This window comes from Talpa occidentalis, unplaced genomic scaffold, assembly GCF_014898055.3.
Source record: "Talpa occidentalis isolate TD23 unplaced genomic scaffold, MPIMG_talOcc4v2.1 talOcc4.7, whole genome shotgun sequence".
Lineage (NCBI taxonomy): Eukaryota > Metazoa > Chordata > Mammalia > Eulipotyphla > Talpidae > Talpa > Talpa occidentalis.
In genome coordinates, this window is record NW_023605083.1 from 44,077,443 (window position 1) to 44,090,905 (window position 13,463).

General features: G+C 39.7%; 1 protein-coding gene across 3 annotated transcripts in view; it reads left to right on the plus strand.

Moving 5' to 3' along the window:
- Positions 1-13,463, plus strand: part of PCSK5 (proprotein convertase subtilisin/kexin type 5) — a 417,590-nt gene that overhangs the window by 114,570 nt on the left and 289,557 nt on the right. For all 3 annotated transcript variants that reach the window (XM_037495353.2, XM_037495354.2, XM_037495352.2), the window contains exons 4-5: positions 9,402-9,545; positions 13,199-13,275. In XM_037495353.2, the coding sequence (XP_037351250.1) occupies positions 9,402-9,545; positions 13,199-13,275 (221 nt within the window). The remainder of the gene's footprint in view (positions 1-9,401; positions 9,546-13,198; positions 13,276-13,463) is intronic.

Consider the following 13,463-nt stretch of genomic DNA (forward strand, 5'->3'; position numbering starts at 1 on the left):
ATATTGCTATTCACAAATAATATAAATGAAACGTTATATATTAGTGAGGTTGTAACAAATATTTTCAAGTGATATCCAAATTCTTCCTCTTGACCTTAAATGACTCCAATGTTAGAATTCTTATGACTCTTAAATTAAAGTTTCTTTTGTGACGTTAAATATATACAAATAGTGGGGAAAAGTAAGTGTGGACTGCAGTTGACTATATTTATCGAAAACATACTGTCTTACTTAGTTTAAAGAAAATGAAATCTTTTAACTCTTTATTGGGAAAAAAGAGGATTTTCTGAGCCAAATTTATGCACAGAGACCAAGAGTGTGAAGAGTTCTATGCAAGCAGAATTTTGCAAACAACATAAACAAAGAAATTACATTTTAAAAAAGAATTGGGCCTGCTTTTTTGCTAATGTTCGCATAATTATTAAATAATGCATCTCAGTTGCTCTTAAAATTAATTTTCATGAACACCAACACAGAAATTGTTTCTTGGCATTATAGGCACTTAAGGAAAACATTTTGAAATCATCTCTAAACAAACACAACTTACTAATTTATTAATTGCACAATTGGGGCAAAGAGTAGTATATTACAAATTTTTGGTCCTTGATGCACAGCCAGGAAGAAAATCATTTGATAAAACCCCTTTTCTTCAATCCATGGAAGAATTTGCCTACATAATCTAGAAGAAAGACAATGTCAAGATTAAGCCTTTGAATAAAAACAGATGAATCAAGAAGTGTTCACTTCTCAGGGTTGTTAAAAGGAAACAACTTTCCTGCAGGAGAAATTTCCCAGCCTGGAGGGGGATAATATAGTTCACTTGGTCATGTCACAATTACAACTCTTCTGGCTTCTCCAGCCAGGAATGACCCATTAGGATAATCAGCATCACTAAATGAAGGTCTTCCTGTCTTCTGACATAATGCCTTGTGAAGGCTTTAGTCCCTGCATATTTCCTGTTAATTCTTGAATCTTCTCCTTGGCAAGGTTAAACAGACAAGTGCCCTATAAGACACTGTGCTCAAGACAAATTTTTTTTGAATTATTTCTATTACCTGCATTAGATCTTGACTGTAAGTGATATTCTTTTGCATATAATCTCAGAATTCATTTCTGCCTTCTCTTTATTCTCTCTAAATAAATAACAATTCATGAATTATTGAATATTTTTATTTGAGCTCTAGAGGTTATGAAGATAAGTAATACAGGCCTTGTTACTACAAGTGTCTTAAAATTTTATTAGAAAGATAAAACTCAAATTTAATTGGAGATTACTGATATGATGGGTTCTGGCTTGAGGTTATCAGAGAAAATACTGCTGCTGCCCATGAGGAAGGTTTGCATGAATGTACAGGAATCTTAAGATTGCTTTAGAATCATATATTTGACACATTTCAGTGTCTGTCCTCATGGCCTTTCCTCCCCAACTTTACAGTCAACTCCTCTTCTAAATTAGCTGCTTCAGTGTGATACATGGATATTTCTCCTTACATTCTGGTTTGGTTTTACTTCCCTTAGACTGATAACCTCATGTATTAGTTAGCTCCAAGAATTTTTGACTTAAAACAAGAGCTGTTTATTAGATCTTTGATTCCATGTATCTGAAATTTGAGCTGAGCTTGATTGAATGGTTCTGGTTTCATTTAGACTCTTGCATCTGAGTCAGCTGAGGGCTAACCAGTCTAGTGTGGTTTCAGCTGGGACAGCTTTTATCTGGGTGTCTCATCTCTAGGGCGTCTTATCTTCTGGGCGTCTCATCTCTAGCAGGCTATCTTGGTTTGTACACATGGCAGCGGGTAAGGATTCCAAGAAAAAGGGTGTAAAAGCTTAGAACTGTGGCTCTATTGCTTCTACTATATTCTTTTGTCCAATACAAGTCCCCAGGCCATCCCCAAAGCAAAAACTGTTGAAATAGCCTTATCCCTTAATAGGAATTGCAAGTGCCTTAGGTTAAAGGAGAGGTGAAATATATGCCCATTTCTGCTCTCAGCCACATCTGGTAATGGCTCTGAATTTGCTAAGATCATCAGATTTATACAACATATGTTGCCCTTGGGAATTCATAAACTTTGAGGCAACAAATGACACCCGACAGTCCATGTTCATTGGCAAATTGTGGAGTGATTTGGAGGCCAAGATGTTAGTGCTTTATAGGCATTAAAAAGATGTAAGATGATAAGTAGCATGGTTGTAAGAAGAATATAGTAGGACACAGAAAGAAACTTTAGATCCACATGTTGAATTGCTGCAGTCTATTTGAACTTTCCCTCAATTTCCATATTTCCAAAACTGAACTTAGTATTTTCATTCTCCAACCAAATTTTCTTCTCTTCTTGAATTTCTTTTGTCATAAGTGATCCTTCCTATATAATGTTACATAGTAGTACATTTGCTTTATAGTCCAAGTCAAATATCATGGATAAGAATTAGTGGGGTAGGTTGGTGAAGAGGTCAAGGAGATGATTTTACATCATGTAAAACACTTTCTAGGCCATGGAATGGACAAGGGATATTCCTGAGGGTGTGAGGGAAAAATCATCAAAGCTTAAGAATTATTGGGAAGATTTATTGTTACTAAATCTGTCATAGTTTATAATGATCTCTTAGATTATTGCATGGAGAATAAACTGTAGAGGATTAATGGATGATAGTAACGTGAATCATTGTGTAGCTGTGAAGATGATGGGAACAAGTGAGGTTCAAGAACTGTTTTGAATGATTTGCAGGTTGATGTTCATAGGAGTTATAGGTGCCATATTCTGGTATAAAGGAGACAGTTTCCTATCCCCAGCCCAGGGCTCAGCCCCAATTATAAAATATTCAGGTCATACCAATTAACCTTATAAAGGAACAATTGTCATTTGAAGTTTGCCTAGCCTCCCTCTCCAGACTATAAAGAAAATCATCATCTCTTTATTTTGTGGTAAACTATCCTTTTTTAAAAAAGAAAAACAAATTCTTTTCCCCTAAACACTGGTAGCCTCCTATGAATGTGCTGTCATCACATGATTGTAATAACAACAGCTATTATCTTCTTTAATCTTTATAGCAGTTCTTTGCAAAGTACAGAATAGGTTTTAAGAAATTAGGTAACTTGATAAAGTCACAGCTGGAAACTAGAGTGGAATTCAAACTTGCCTCTGCCTCATTCCCTCGCTAAAGTCTTTATCTGTTATGCTGAGTTTTGTGATTTTGAAATGTTGGAATTTCTTGGAAATCCAAAAATTGAGTAATTATCTTTGAACAATTGAACCTTGGGTCTGTTTTTGTAGGAGACATCTTTTATATATATATATATATTTTTTTTTTCAAGATTTATTTATTTACTTATACAAGCACTGGGTACAGTCAGAAGCGCGGGAGGGTGAGAGAATTCACCAGAGCCAGAGCGGGGAGCAGAGCAGGCAGAAGGACCGAAGTACACTGCTGAGGGGAGCAGCGGGCGGCAGGAGAGGTCTGCGCGCCATGTGGGACCCTCCTCCGGTGGCCGGGGAGCAGCCGGGGATCGAACCAGCGCTGCAGAGGCTGCAGGCAGCTTGGCAACCCAGCGCTCAACAGCTGTGCCACCAGGGAGGCCCTGTAGGAGACATCTTTTTTTGCATGTGTGTGTTAGAAAAGAATTTAAAGTCCATCAAATTGACCCATAAATATAGTAGTAAATATCTTAGAACTTAATTTAGATTTTTAAAACTCTGTGAAGGCATCTTCACTTGTGGATGCAAAAATCTCTACTTCATCCCAAGGAGAGAACATCAGCTTACGTTATCACAAAAATCCAACATCCTATATTTGTAGGTAGATTTGAGAAAGGTTAAAGAAAGAAGATTTTATCCAAACTATTTTATAAAGCTGGGAAAGGGGGAAAAAATAGGGCCTCCCTGGTTGCCTAGAGGTTAAGTCTCAGCATTATCACTGCTTCAGCCTGAGTTCAATCCCTAGCCAGGGAGCTAACCCACATGGTGCAGCAGACCTCTCATCTTCCTACTGCTCCCCTCAGCAGTGTGTTTCAGTCAGTCTGCCTGTTCTGCTCCCCACTCTGTCTCTGGTGAATCCTCTTAACCCCCACCCCCCACCCCACCTCTGGCCTACACCTCAGTTCTTCTACACACAAAAAGAAAGAAAGGGAGGAAGGGAGGGAGGAAAGGAGGGGGAGAGGGAGGGAGGGAAAACTAAGCTTGGGTGCATCCCAGTACTTCTCAAGTACTGAGGAGCAGATGTCAAATCCTTTAGAAGGGATCCTTCATCAGAAATGGAGCAAGATTAACAATGAAATGAACTGCTTTCAGTGGTTGCTGGTCTTGCCTTCTAATAGCTCATGAAAGCTTATTGTTATACATTCAGGAATTTTGCAAGAGTGGTGCTTTAAAACTAGCCTTGTTGGATTTACACCATGGAAATTAACAAACACCACAAATAAGGGATTTTTTTTTTTAAAGAATTGATTTACCAACACAGTCTATTAGTAAAGAAGTAAGCTTCATGTCATTGAAACCATTCAAATAGACACTTGGTGATTTCCTAAAAGATATGTTGCAATAAATGGAATCAGGAAAAATTAGAAGATCGCTAAAGTCTTATCTATTTTCCACCTTATCACTTGACTGCACTTATCACAGTGCTAAGACTGAAATTTATATTATTTGGATTTCTTAACTAGTGCTGTATGCCCCAAATCCTTTCATAATATGCTCCTTATCTGAATTTGCATGTGTTTAGGTTTCCTGTAAGCCCTTTCTCTTTCAGCTTTTAAGAGAAGAGCTTAATCACGCTATGATCTGCTGTCAGATTGCTTGGTTCTGAATCCTCATTCCACTATTGACCAGCTGCTTGAACTTAGCAAGGTTAGCTGGACTGCTTAACTCTCATTCTCTAGCTGTCAGAAGCAGGTGATTCTAGTACCTCCCTCAAATAGTTGTTCCGAGTCTTAATGCGTATGCTAATCCATATAAAATAATTATTACAGTGCTAAGAATCTGTAGATGTCTGCTATCATTCCACCTGTGGGAAGGGTCAATTCTAGTTTTTTTTAATTTCTTAAAACTCTTGGACTCCAAATTTTATAATTTCCTAAGCTGACTAGATAAGTTTCTGAAGTTGTCTGTAAAACAGATTTTGTGTCTGTGTATTTAGTTCTCTGTTTTACTAACATCATATAGTAAGTCAGAGGTGCAGTCTTATGAGCCACTGTATCAGTAACAATGAACAACAGATGTTTTCAGAGTTAGCAGACTATTGGCAGCCTCTAAATTGGCAGCTCGTTGGAGACCCTTAGAACTTGGAGAAGTTTGAAAAGAATGACATTGAGGTTTTTTTCCCCTTCCAGTCTGAAGAAAATGATGAGACCATAAAAAATGTTTATTTGGGGTAAGCTGTTCTTTCACTGGCCAAACACTATGATATATTGATGAAGATGCAGGAGAAGTAGACACACCCAGAGTGGTTTATATGGCAGACTGGTTCATAACCCTGGTGTGGAAAAGGCCATTTCTAGAACTTACAGAACAATCTCTTTAAAATTTTATTCCTAAAAAGAATAAGAGCTTTTATGAACAAAAAAGTGAGAAACTAAGGTGGTAATCATTGTTTCTGCAGATATTTTCAATTTTTTATGTTTCTGTTTAATCATCTATGTAGAAACCATCATGGAAATACAGTACATTATTCACAACTGAAGGTACATACATTTACTATAAATATTTATCTTACATATAATGTGCACATATGTGGTTTACATCAGCTTCAAATGTGCTGCAAGTTTCTGACTAACCACTTTTGTGAATACTGGTCTTTGACTGTGGATGTTGTGACCCAATTCCAGAAACTAGTCTTTGGTTCCAGTTCTTGCTGAGGTCTCAACATGGCTGATTGGGTATGGGGGTGTAAGTTCCCTTTGCCTCTGTGTACTGCTATAACATAGATTCTGTCAAGTAAATAGATTCCAGTTCAAAGACCATTTTGATGAATCAGTTAAGGAAATGACTAACTTGTATTCATCTTTGATGAGTTTGACCAGCATCTGTATTTACTAGAGTCTTTGGTGTTTGGATACCTTGGGTATATGAAACGACTTTTATTAGAAACATGTCTGGAAGGCTGGACCATTCGAAATACGTGTTAAAAATCTTAAGTTCCTATCAGGATTTAGGGGTGCTCTGGCCTTAAAACTCACTTGCAAAAACCTCCTTCCCCCGGCTCTGATTTTTTTCTTTGACATTTTAGTTCTTCACTATGTTAGATGATCCAAATGAAACTTTCAATTGGATATTTCCCCTCCTTCACCTTCCCCCAATACTATGTTGGCAGATTAAAAGCAAAGTGGGACAAAAAAGTTTAATTGTAAAGTCAGATTCAACAGAAACAAGGGTGGAAGAAAGAAACCTAATTGCTCCACTTTTAACACACATGTTTTCCATACACGACTGGTTTTCTTCAATTTTCATAATTACAATTTCAGGCAGCATCCCTCCTCTCCAGCACGGTTATCCCATTTGTGGGTTACCCATTTCCTGTGCATTTCCTTCCTCCAGCCCACTTCTTGGCCACATTAACATTACTTCATGTCACAAATGATACCCCAGGTGGCCAAAGCAGGCTTTGAAAAAGAAAAAATGAAATGCGAACCTGTCAAGGTTTCTTTGTGTTAAGTTAAAATATTTGGTGTGGAGAGGCACTAATTTTTGGCTAAAATGAGACTTCTGAAAAACATAAGATATTTTGGAAATCTACAATGTTTCAGGATCATCTCCATTAATCAAGCATCAGCTGACTAGGTATCTCAGGAGAGGTGAGGACAGTAAGCACATGGCTTTTGTGAACTTGGACAAAAATTTGAAAATATACTCTCATTTCTGACATGTAATCAATCAGCCAATATTTACTGAAAACCTAGTTTAGATTTGGTTTAATGCATAGTTGTCTAGAGGTTTATAGTCAAGGAGACAAAAGTCACATCCAAGATTAAATAGCCAGCAATAGTTCAGCAGAACTTGATGAGTTGGGAGTTAGGCTGTATGGCATGGTGTGTGTGTGTGTGTGTGTGTGTGTCTGTCTGTCTATCTGTTTCTATCCCTTAAGTTCAGGATACTAGAGAGACTGAAGAGTAGAACTCTAGAAGGCTTTGTGGGAGAAGGTAGGATCGAAATTATGCCTGTTAAACTAGGAAGAGGGAGGGAGAGTGGAATTTGAATCAGTGCAGTAGTGTGTGTGTGTGTGTGTGTGTGTGTGTGTGTGTGTGTGTGTGTACCCGTGCGCGCAGGGCCACGGGTGCAAGAAAGAAACCAAGAAGGTGCCAAAAAGATGCAAATGCTCATGAAATATTTACGACCCTCCTCCCTCTGAAATACATATCTCCTATGATGAAAAATGGTGGTGCACCCTGTCTGAAAATGAATCCCTGAAACTATTCAAATGTATTTATAACATTTCACAGGTCACTTTAACTCAGGAAATAAATTACCATTGGCAGGGGCGGGGGGAGCATTAGCGGTATCTGTCACTAATTAGCATTGATTTTGAGAGATGAAGTTTAGAAAGAGATAAACTTCCATTTTAAGAATAAAACCCCAGGAGTGGCTCCAAAGCCCCGGATGATGGGCCATCCTTTTCCCTTTTAATTTGCTGCCTTCCGTGCCACTGTCCATCCTTAAGCTTCACTGTCCACATCCTTTTTTTTAAGATTTTTTTACTTATACAAGAACCAGGGCACAGGCCAGATGTGCGGGAGGGTGAGAGGATTCACCAGAGACAGAGGGAGGGTGAGAGGATTCACCAGAACAGAATAGGCAGACTGACGAAGAACACTGCTGAGGGGAGCAGCCGGCGAGGCAGGAGAGGTCTGCTTCGCCATGTGGGATTCTCGTCGGCCTGCGGGGATGGAACCCGCGCTGCAGAGGCTGCCGACAGCTTCACAGTGCGGTGCTCAACCGCCTGCGCCACCAGGGAGGCCCAGTCCACAATCTTTTATCCTTTATTGTACTGGGCTCCTTCCTGACTTACAGTCTTTGCAATTGCTGTGTCTTCTACCAAGACCACTTGTCTGTCAGCTGTTGTGCAGATCTGCCCTTTCTTATCAGGCATGTCTTAGTTCACATTTCACTTTTTTCAGCATTCAGTCTTTTTCTGACTTTCCCATTAAAATTGGTCAGCTCCAGTCCCAGCATTCACCAATATAATACCTTTAGTTCTTTTAATATATACAGAGTGCTCTGAATGGTCTTGTTTGCTTATCTGTGTCTGCCCTATAGATGGGTTATTAGGACGAAGACCATGCCTGCTTGTTCATTGCCATAACCCAATATGCAGTATGTTCTCAATAAAGTGTGCAGGAGGAATCAGTGGCAGTGGGCTGTCCATTATGCTTGGAGCATACCCAGCTCCCATTCTGCTCCCCTCCCAAAAGACTGCACTGTTCAATAACCAAAAGAAAACAGCAACTGGTGAGGACCTAGGTGGCTCGTGTTGCTATGGCATCTGTCACAGCACATCTCTTTTCCTTTGTCTCTACTGAGTCTTCAAAATCTGGAAAATAACACCACTCAGAGGGTAATTTGAAAGAGATGGACTTTGAAGGAACAATTGTGTGGGTTGGACAAATGCTAGTAAATTATATCAGGAAAAGCTGCTGGTTTAATTCAGTTCTCAGTACATTTGTATGTTGTAGGCATTGTGGAAGAAAATTACTACTCATAATGAGCTAAGATTCAGTGTTTCTACTGCCCACCTCTTGAAGCCCTTACCTGCATTTTCCTGTGTATGTCACCTTCCAGGACTTTGCATTAGCCTTCTTTCTTCTCTTGAAGTAGGGCTGAATGAGTTTGTCTACCCCCTGCAAATTATAGTACAACAGCCATTGTTAATTTATTGAAAGAGTTTGAAGAAACTTATTTTTTCTGTTTTCTGGCTTTTTCACAGTAGTGCACCTCTGGCTGCTGCTATAAAAGCTACTTTAGTTAGTTCTCAGTTTTAGCTTGATTGGCTTCTAGTGCCTGAATAAGAAATTGAACAATGATGTAAAAATAAATAAATAATTAGAAATTATACATTCTTCAGTTACCCAGTTTGTATTTACAATTGAAATGCTACAATGTCTTTTTCTATGTCTTTAATACATGCTAACAAAAAATAATATCCATTATTCTGCTGTTGCAGCCTATTTTTATGTTTCCCCAAAGAATCTATGGTATTAGAACAGGTCAGAACAGGTAGAGATACTTCTATTTCACTTGCCTTCCACACATCTGTTCTTCGTACCTTCCCCTGTCATCGTATGAGAGATCCATGCATCTCCTCTACCAGGCAGTCCACCCTGTTAATTTAATGTATCACCTAACAAGGAGGTGATTCTCCCATGTCCTCATTATTTAGCCATCAGCACCGTTCACTTCTCCCTCTTCGTCCCTCAGCACTGCAGTGACAACACGCATCCCTGCCAATCAGACATGAATATTGAAGGAGCTTGGAAGAGAGGCTACACGGGCAAGAACATTGTGGTCACCATTCTGGACGATGGCATTGAGCGAACCCACCCGGATCTGATGCAGAACTACGTGAGTGTTTGCTGTGGTAGGAACGCCTTCCATCCTCGGAAGCAAGGGACCTTGTGTTAGGATTAACAGAAAGGGGGAAACTACTGGCAAATGCAGCTGATAGACACTGTAAGCCCCCTCCTTGTAAAATAGGGCTCTCAGGGTCCAGGCAGCATGAGATAACACTTTCAACTTTCAAGTGCCTTTGATGTTCTGACTGACAAATGGCAGAATCCCCACCTTCAGTGCCATCTGCTGCCCACACAACAGTTCATCCGTGCAGCCAGGCAACACTCTTTGTTTCTTTCATAGAAAAAAGCATGCTTAGAACTATTCACAATTTATTCTCTTGGTTTCTCTCTCTCTTTCTGCCTCTCCTTTTGTAAAGGACAGTACTTTTCAGCCATCCAACAGTCCTTAGGAATCATTCAATTCCCTTTCATAACAAGGAATCATGATTCCAGGTCTCAGAGACAATTTAAGATGAGCCCAAGGTTACAGAGCTAGTGTCAGTGCTGAAACTTAATACTTTTCATTGAAAACCACGGTCTTGATATCAGAGCCCACTCTAGGTGGGTGGTGGCCTGTTCCTGGAATATGGAGCTCATTTCTGGGTCATCGGTTTCCCCTCCCTCTGTGATATTCACTACCTGGAAATGTGTCAAAGCCCCCTCTGTCCTCTTCTCTCTACACTGCTTCTCCCCACGTTTGGTTAAGAGTGCCTTGATTATCTCCCATTATGCCATGCTCTTTCTGCTCCCAATTCGTGTTTCCTGACACCTTTGTGTTCTCCCCAGAATATTTTGTTATTAAAAAACCTGCAGTGACTCCCCATTATCTGCAGATATGGCTCATCATTCCATCAAGGCTCAGCTGAAAGCTTCAGTGGCTTCCTCTCACGTCCAGGTCTCCTGATTTCTCCTCTGCCTCTATTCTGTTGACTCAAAATCATGTTAACTTCAATCACTTTTATCCATCTATCCCTATTCCTTCAGGATTCTTTGGAAAGCCAAGATTTTGGCTATGTGAGTTTTCCTAAATTGTATCTCATGTTGGTAGTGAAAAGTATTTCTCTTAAAATTGGTCATTTTTTTTTTTTTAAATCAGCTTACAAGTTTCTCTCACAGCCTCACAAACACAGCAACTCTAAATCATGGTGATAGCCACTTCCCTTTATATGATGCATATCGATCTAGACAGAAAATCAGGGGCCAGTGTGGGAAGCTTTGCCTCTGTTTATGGGGGGAGGGCAGAGAATCCTGGGAGGACCACATCTCCTCAGCTCTTTCTCTTCATGGTCCTTAAGGGAGCAACTTCAGCAAGCCCAGCCTATCACACAGTACCTGAGCTGGCAGAGTTCTGAGATGGTCCCTGACTTTCAGTTCCCTGTGCACATCAGCACGAAGGACTTGCCATCTTAGCATGCCTGCTACCTCTCTCTCCTCTTTTCTCCTCAGAAACTGGTAGACGCAGCGCTGTCCCTGAAGGGCATTGTCCTGGTCTCACTCAGAGTGGAGTGAGCTTCTCCTGAAGTGACATAATAGCCTCTTGAAATCAGATCTATCGGGCCTCCCCGGTGGTACAGTGGGTTGAGCACCACACTGTGAAGCTGTCTGCAGCCTCTGCAGTGCGGGTTCAATTTTCAGCTGGCTAGGGAGATTCCCACATGGCGCGGCAGACCTCTCCTGCCTCGCCCGCTGCTCCCCTCAGCAGTGTATTTTGGTCCATCTGCCTATTCTGCTCCCCACTCTGCCTCTGGTGAATTCTCTCAACCTCCCGCGCCTCTGACCTGTACCCCAGTTCTTGTATAAATAAATCTTAAAAAAAAAAAAGAAAGAAATCTGATCTATCTTCTTCCCTCATCCACACCCCCTTCATTGCAGACAGTCCTGGAAAGAGGCTGTTTTCTCTGCACAGTGGGAATCACTGTGTGTATTTTAGACTGTCTCCTCTGGCCTCTCTTACCTACTGCTTCAAAAGTTTCTGGAAGAGAGGCTTAAATATAAGTAGAAATCACCATATGTTCTCGCCAACATTTCTTTCTCATTTGTGCAATCTTGCTTATTTCATATTTCATCTGTTAAATTAATTTTCCTTTTGTCACACAAACCTGGAAAGACTGCATTTTATCTTTACAAGTAAAATACTGCTGGTCATATCAGCAATGAGCACAGATCACCCTATTTTGACTATGAAGACCTCACCTCACAGAACACCTTAGACTTTCATTCACTTCAAAGACTTTTCCTTTCAATATTCTACCTTGTTGCCCCTTTTGTTTAAAAAATTCAGCCAAGAAACTTCACAAATTGATTTTTTATGACAGATTATTGAAAGTTTCCCCAAAATGAGATGATTTTTTTTTAATAAAGGAGGATATTCATGTAGTTTTCATTTGGATAAAATGTTCAAGTGGCTTCCCTCACCCTATCTCCCAGCTTGCTCACATAAACTTGTGTCTTTTCACAACCTAGAATTTTAGAGCTAAAAAGTAATTGCAGTTCATCGCCTCCTTCCATAGGATAGAAACTGAGGCCTAAAGGTCAGAGTGAATTAGTTAAGGTTATGTAAACATCATAAAAATGTCACCCTGTCTTCTAGCAAGGAGGGCTGCTGCTTTTATGCAGAAAGGATTTTACAGTGTGTTCCTGCTTACTACTGCTTGAAAATATGCTTGATTAAATATAAACAGCTTTAGCCAAGCTGTGATTACTTCTTTATTTTCATTTCATTTACCTTTATACCTTTTACACTTTTCCCCTTGCAAGAAAATTCTCCAGAATTTATCTGTACAATTAGCAGTATGGGTGCCCTCTCAGTTCTAATGCTGGAGAGGTTGCAGGCAGAGAGAAGCTTTTGGGATGAGGTGTCAGATCACCAGGAGCCAGTCTCTGTTCCACAGGCGGTTCCTTTCATTCGTTTGGTGAAATTACCTAACCTGTCTCGGGTCTCTGTTTCCCTTTAAGTAAAATGAACATGTTCCACTGCTAGTGCCCTTCATGTTCTAATGACCAAATAGACCAAATGACTGCTGGGAACCCCTTTGTAGAGAAAGCAGGCACTTTCCACTTTAATATATAATGTCCATTTTGCTTAATGCCCCCAAATATTTCACTCTATGAGTTATCAATTATTTGCAGAAACAAGAAATCAAAAGTAGTAGCATTTTACAGACAAATCAGGAATTACAAAATGTAAGAGAAACTAAGAACACCCTAAATTAGTTCTGTCTACAGTGATGTAAATTCACAGAACAGCCCAGTAAATTCTCTTCAGATCATTCACAATTATTTCTAAAAGCAAACAAATCCAACTTTGTTTTCAGAGATAGTTTCACCTCATTTTAAAGCCTTGGCATGCAATAAAACTATTATTTTGGTAAGGGTGAATGGCCATGGCTATTAGTAAAATGTCTGAATTATAGATTCTTATATAATAGGTCATACATCTGCAACCTTACCAGTTATTATCTAACAGAGACCCCAAGATAATGGGGAAAAATATGACACTGATTATTACTGAATGAGTCATCCCAACATTGTGAACTTTGGGTGTAGTATTTAACTTAATTACTCTCTTGCAGAAATGTGTTTAAGAATGCACGAGCCTTTAGATTAATGGCTAATTAATGAATGTCCATCTTCTTTCTCCTGCTCTCTCCTCTATGGCTATAGGATGCTCTGGCAAGTTGCGATGTCAATGGGAATGACTTGGATCCAATGCCTCGTTATGATGCAAGCAATGAAAACAAGTAAGGCCCGAGTGAGGGGTGACTGAGTGATTGGCATGGAGCTTTGTTTTTCACTCTTTCTGAAGGAAGTATTTTCTTGGAAATCCAGGAAACAAATGATACCTAATTTGCTTCGAGATAAGTAAGTGTCTTCCCACTGAAGCTTCTGGATAATAAAAGGGGATGATCCACATAGTAAGAATGGTTTC